The sequence below is a fragment of the Cariama cristata genome, unplaced genomic scaffold, assembly GCF_000690535.1.
Source record: "Cariama cristata isolate BGI_N322 unplaced genomic scaffold, ASM69053v1 scaffold41767, whole genome shotgun sequence".
NCBI lineage: Eukaryota > Metazoa > Chordata > Aves > Cariamiformes > Cariamidae > Cariama > Cariama cristata.
In genome coordinates, this window is record NW_009626693.1 from 356 (window position 1) to 7108 (window position 6753).

At 36.9% G+C, this 6753-nt stretch overlaps 1 protein-coding gene across 1 annotated transcript; it reads right to left on the minus strand.

Annotated features, from left to right (window-relative positions):
• Positions 1 to 325: 325 nt before the first annotated feature.
• Positions 326 to 6108, minus strand: LOC104164703 (THO complex subunit 1-like; the record flags this gene model as incomplete). Its single annotated transcript, XM_009704119.1, has 9 exons — positions 326 to 434; positions 1037 to 1110; positions 1608 to 1690; positions 1985 to 2080; positions 2588 to 2636; positions 3900 to 4018; positions 5091 to 5157; positions 5870 to 5930; positions 6035 to 6108. Coding segments are annotated over 9 exons (732 nt in total), but the record flags the coding sequence as incomplete, so codon positions are not given.
• Positions 6109 to 6753: the final 645 nt, after the last annotated feature.

A 6753-nucleotide genomic window follows, 5' to 3' on the forward strand; every position in this document is an offset into this window, starting at 1 on the left:
ACCCACACCCAAACCCGCAAGTTCTGCTTTTTGCAGCTGATAAATCACAAAAACAAAAAAGGTACTTCTGACATTGTTGCAACATATGAAATCTTTCTGTTATTGCCTTACACAAATTTTATTAGGGGATTTACTGTACATCTTAATATACTGTTCACCACCAAAGGCTCACTTTAGCAAACAGCAAAATGCATTTCCTCATGTGCTATTATTTTTCAATGGAGTTAGCATTTGAACTGTTCTATGCTTATGCAGTCACTGTCCCACTCATGTAAATGGTGATTTTTATTTAGGCAGAATGGTTGAAACCATGAACTCAGATTACCTTAAGAAAAGTTTTCCATGAGACCTTCTCATAGCACTGCACAGGATTTCTAAAGTAATCTTGAAGTGACCAGAATTTTCTATACAGGTTATAATCTATTGGAATAGAACTGCGGAAAAAAAAAGTAATATTGAAAGTGATATATTAAATTCGAGTCCACGCAGAAATGTGCAATCCTAGAAAATATCATTAATTTTGTAAGTGAAACAATGAGTCAATAGTGAGCCCTTACAGAGAAATCTGTAACTCAGAATTTGTCCCTAAAAGTTTTCCCATCCAGTCTACTGTCCTTTCTCACCATAAAAGCAAAAATAGTAAGAAAAAGGGATCCTAGGAGTTTTTCACTATCTGAAGAATGAAGAGGAACACAATTTTTTCTCCTAAAAGCATATACAGCATGTTCTTGGAATCCCTGAATACATCTTACCAGAAGAAGTTTTGACAAGACAATTGGGAAAATTGTCAAAAAGAGAGAACAGTAGTGGTTCTCAGCCAGGGTGTGCAACTTTTTCAAATAATCTGTAGATTTCTTTCTCTTCCAGGCAACTCTATTTGAAAAGATCAAGATACTGCTAGGTTGTATCTAATCCTGAAAGGATAGGAGATAAGTAGAATCCCAAGTACAACATTTAAGTATATTTCCCAAACAGCTCTTTACTTTCACTTTATAAAGTTTTGTTTCAATTTATTTTAAAATGGCTGTAAGCTCACCAACTTGTTGGTGCTTCATCATCTCCCATTTCACCTTCTTCTACATCCATTCCTTCTTCTCTCTCCTCAGTGTGCTAATAGGAAAAAATAATTTAAAACTTATACAAGTGCCACTACAATTTGCATAGTTTTCACAGTGTTCCCTATTTTAAACATTCCATTACACTTTAGATCAGAAAGTTGGTAATTCAAAAGATCTCTAAAGTATTACTCCAGTAAAATGCACAACAAATTCCTGTCTTAACACCTTACTACGCTTTGCAATGGTAGCCTGACTTCTCTTGAAATAAGCTGTACAGATCTGTCCTCTGTACACTGTGGGGAAAACTTAGTACAGTTAAGTGACAGTGCTTATCCCTCACAATCACATCAACTTTTTTCCCCCCCCTCAAAGTCTGCACAGTTTAATGTACCAGGCAACAAGCCTATTTCCAGGATCAGCAGCTTGGTCTGTAAGAGTAACAACCAAATTATGAACATACAGTTCCAAATATTCAGCACAGTAGCACACTTTTGTGCAATCTTACACATTTACTGCAGAATGAGTGAAAAATGACATAGTAATTTTCACCTTCTGTCCTAGAGTGCTCTCATGTTCATTGGTATTGAAAACAGTGACATTTTCCAGGTTAAACTGACTCTGCAAGTTAAGTCCTGTGAAAAACAAAGGGTCAGTCTTAGAAGCTGTGAAGTTCATAAGTCTGTTCATTCAGTTAGCTGCTTATGAGATGCTCATACTAAATTCTCAGAAACAGCATTCAAAACTTGTGTTTGAAATCACAACAAATGAAAGTCACTTACAATATCAAGGGTAGAGTCAAGAACTAAGATAAAAGTGCAGAGCAATTTTCTCCAGCTGGATTTTGTCTGCTACCCTCAAACTTAGAAGACTCAGCATATTTAGACTTTGTTAGATGTTAAGTCTGATGAAATGCAAAAAAGTCTCACCTGACTTTTCTGAAAGTGGAAATAACCTAGCCAAGAACAGCTGAATTCTTCCACAGAAGACTGTGTTTTGTGACTTCGATAATCTTCTTAGGAGGTCTAAATATTGTAAAAAGTAAAGAATATTAGTATTTATCCCTCTTTCAATTTCTCACACACTAGAATTCAAGACTTGCTAATTCCATGACCTACATAGCTAATGAAAGGAAGCTAATTTGTATATTTAAACACTAGTAACTTACTCAGATCAGCCATAATTTTTCCAAGTGCGTTCTACTAATCCTTCTAACATCTTCAACAGCAATAAAAAAAAAGTTCAAATGAATCCTATTCAAATACAGCCTCTGATATGGACCTTGTCATTGCTGAGGAATAAATATTTCTCAGATGTTCTTCTATAATGACCTCCACTGATGAAAATACTTCCCCAAGGTCAGAATAACTTTTACCTTAATCAGCAAGACTCATGAATATCTGCCGAGTGATCTGCCTTTTATTACTTATTGAACACATCTGAATGTACATCAAATTATTAAACTTGCTTTCATTTGCTGAGATAAGGAGTTCTTTCATTCCCCACCATTGCCCTGAAAAACTACAACTCACCATTGCACATTCGTAGCAAGTAATTTTTCCCTGCAGAGTAAAATGTATTCTGGAACAGAGTAAAGGTATTTAGAACATTAAGAGAACACAAAATCTTCTTGAGCAGATTTTAATTCAATCACAAGCCATAAGTAAGTATGAGTCATTCCTACTGTTAACTCTAAATTGGAGTCTTCCCTTAAATAAGAGGCAGGTTTCACAACAAGTCAACATAAAACAAGCGGTCCCTCAAATTCCAAGAAAGCATAAAGCACAACATGTAAATCCAGCCTCCATATAGAAAAAAGACATGTGACAATAAACTGTAAGAGCATCATCCAAATATTTTTTTTTTTTTTTTTTTTTTTTGCCTTTATTATTCCATGCATTATTTATACACATAAGCAAAGAGCAATACACAAAAGATTTAGAGCATTCACAGCACTAGTAATTTGGCAGCATGTGAAAGAAACTGATGGACAGATACTTGAATTAATGACAAAGAACAGTTTGTCAACATACCAGGAGCACAATATTATTTGAAACAGAACAACCTGAATGAATGCCTATGGGAGGTAGTCTGGTTAGGAAAACACAGAGAAACTGGAATGCTTTTCAGGTGTTACCTATAGAGTTGCTGACACTACTGCCAAAGAGCAAATCAAAGATTCTGAGATCCAAAATTTCTTATGACCTTGGAATAAAATGCTGGTAGGTTACGACTTCTGCCCAAGACTCTGTATTCCCTATTTAATTAACAGGGCCTGCAGCACCAGAAGCTCAGCAGCCCATTGCAGCAGCTCTTCTGCTGCTACAGTACCATGGCACAGCAAGAGCATAAAGCGCTCACACAGGCCTCGAAACACCAACTGTTCCTCAAGAGCAGAAATATTTTAGGGTAACATATTCAGCATTGCTATAGTCCTGTAATGGAAAGTTCAGTAAGGAGCTGACCAAGACAACTTCTTCCCCTGCAAACTGGAGATGGAGGAATCTCCTGCAGCTCTGAGGAAAAAGCTGAATAATAAGTCAAGAGAGAAGCTACTCATACAAGTTGTGTATCAGAAGTTAAATTTCCGGTTTTTAAAATGCGACAAACACTGTATACTGTAGAGAAAGGAGTTACAAATAAAACATCAAAGTTATGATCTCTCTTATTACTAATTTTCTGACCTCTGCTGCCCAGCCATTTTTAAGTCTCAGAACAAAACGTGCTCAATGATACTACTTTAACACAAACAGATGCAAAGACAGCTAAAAATCTTTTTGTAAAAATGGTTCAGGTAGACAGAAGCTTTGGCACAACTATATCACATTTTGGAAAAATGCCTACCGATTTCCACGTAGCAACATTTTTCTCCACAAAAGTGAAGATTTTGTCACACTGATCCAAAGGCAGGCAATCCAGAACATCCCCCAGAAGCACAAATGGGGTTGATGCAGTGCAGATACCTATGAGGAATAGGGAATATATTATTCAGCAAATTTGAGCTGAAATGCAATAAAGACGCATGGCAGTTGAGGGTCATGATGTTAAAAAAGTAAAAAGTTCTCCCGGGATCCTACAAACCCTAACAAAAAGCCTGGGCTAAAGTGTGAACTTCCATTAAAGCTATTTCTATATGTACACATATGCAGATAGGCTTTACAAGAGCTCTGCACTAACATAAGGCAAATAATAATAACTGTTCTAAAGACCTCAAAGTCTGCAACAAAGCTGCATCTCTTTGCAGACTGCACATGAACTCTTTCAGACTTCTAAATCCACAGCTAGTTACACTACACACACCCACAAAGTTCGGGAGTCTGTCCTCAAGAAAAGCACCACTAAAGCCGTGCTCCAAGTCTGTCTACCTATGCTCTACAATTTGGTAGTATTTGCATTCCTCATAATCACAGGTCTTGTTATTCTACAGTTCATAAAACATGTTATCTAGTTGAGCTATACTTACTAAAACAAACAAGTAATTGATGTGTAATGTGAACACATAAACAAAGGGAAGAGCACAAAAGCCTCTTCAGAAGAGATGAGCGCACTGATTTCTGATGCAAAAGACGCTTACAGAAACAGATTTGAGTATCTAAAAAACAGGTCAGCACTGGGAGAGGAGCACAGATATTCAGGAGAAGTTATTTCGGGCTCTGTCAGCAACTGACAGAGAAAAGTACAAGTCACTTAACCTCTCTGCCTCAGTGGTCTCATCTCTGAAATTATGATGGGAGGCTTCTAAGCATTTTACAGTGGTGGACAAAGATAGGAAATGCTAATTATGTTGCAACCAAAACCATGCATCTTCCTCTATTTAAAAGACAAAAAAAAGATACCAACAAAAATGTCACACATATAACTGAATTTAATTATATTATACTTCATTCCTCTTGTGAAACAGACTTAATAAACACTAGCATAAGGGCCACATATTACAAAAGCTAACTGCTGTAGATGACTTCCAAAAATCAAGACTTTAAAATTCCCCTAAATGCTCCCTAAAACTGCCAACAGATTTGAGAGAAAGATGCTCACCTTCTGTGACTCCATTAATAGCAAGAGAAATAATTGCCAGGAGATTTTCACATGGAGCTTTGTTTATCTAAACAAACAAAACAGTGTTAAACTTCTCTATTCTGACCTAAAAACATCTAACAAAACTAAAATTCTTGTTTCCAAATAGGCATATTTAAAACAAATATTGACGCTCAATTTTCCAAGACTTCAAACAATCTACTAAATCAGACCTGTCAGTTAAGTGTATGAAATTTGTATTTAGTGAGCAACATTTCTTGCCCGCTTCCAGCCATTAAAGACCGTACAACTACTGTGTAGAGAGAGTCGTTTATCTCTGAAATGTAATATCCCACATTCAGCATTTCATTTAAGTAATACCAACAAAAACATCATTTGATTCCTTTCATGATTCTTTTCAGCTGACAGGCAGCTTTGTTACATGCTAGTAACAGATAACCCACTCCACTCTTAAAACACGGCTGTAGAATAGTGCGTATTTATGAACTAGATTTTTAAGACATAGCAGACTTTCATAAGCATTACAAAGAACTGCTGGAAAAGGCTAAATCAACACCTCTCGCTATAGTGTGCTATCTGTAATACACAGCCATTCTGTCCTATCTACCAAGCTCCTTTAATAATCTATATTTGATCTTAATTAGATAACTTTTACATAATTCATGTTTTTAATAAACAGTATTTCCTTATACTAAGGTAAGTTGCTGTCAATACACTCACTTGCAAATAGAAACATGAGCTTTATCAAGAGATAAGCTGTAGCAGTTTTAAGTACTTACTATTTCTTCTTCTACAATAACTCTGAAAGCTTGATCCAAGGTACACTTCTTTTCATTTTCACTGCAAATACAAACATTCCATATCAGTTAGTAACAACTTTTAGGGACAAATTACTAAAAATTATCTGAATAGGCACCTTGTAAAATCCAGCACCATTTACTTACCTCCCAGGAATCTGGTTAAATGCGTTCAACAATGGCTTGATACTTTTGTTATTCAGAGCGTCTCTGGTGGATGCCTACCAAAATGTAAAGAAAGACAAGTTACAAAACCAGAGGGATCTCCTCCCTCCATCTGAGGGTGGACAGAAATACTAAGGAATCTATTTGCCGCACACCATGTGTCAGTTTACAAAGAGAACTTTGTGACAAGCAGGGCAAATAACAAGTGCCTAGCAAATTAGGCATGTGACCTAGCAGAGCATCACACCCTAAACCTGGGCTAACAGTGTGCTGAAAACAGTATTTTTAGTGAAACACACAGGAATACGCTGTTGTGACCAATGCTGCATCTACAACAGTCTCAAGTCACACACACACAACTTCACCTGCCTCACAGGCAGGTTATGATGGCTTGGGACCTGAATTCTGCTAACAAGATGGTCTAAAAATTACTATATCCTGTAACAAAATCAATCTAATGGAGCAAGCATCTGTGCCTCGACCACTTCTGCAGAAATCCCATCCCCTCGCCCGACAAACTGGGCTGCCAACGGTGGGATCCAGAGGCACATCCAGCCCCACCTGCTCTGGGAACGGAAAAGGATCATTCAGCAGAGACACAACAGAAATAAACGCAATAAGCTACAGAGGTTTTGCTGCGGGGGTTTGGTCATGATTTAATTTCATTTTATTTTACATTAATTCTAATTAAATAAACAGCA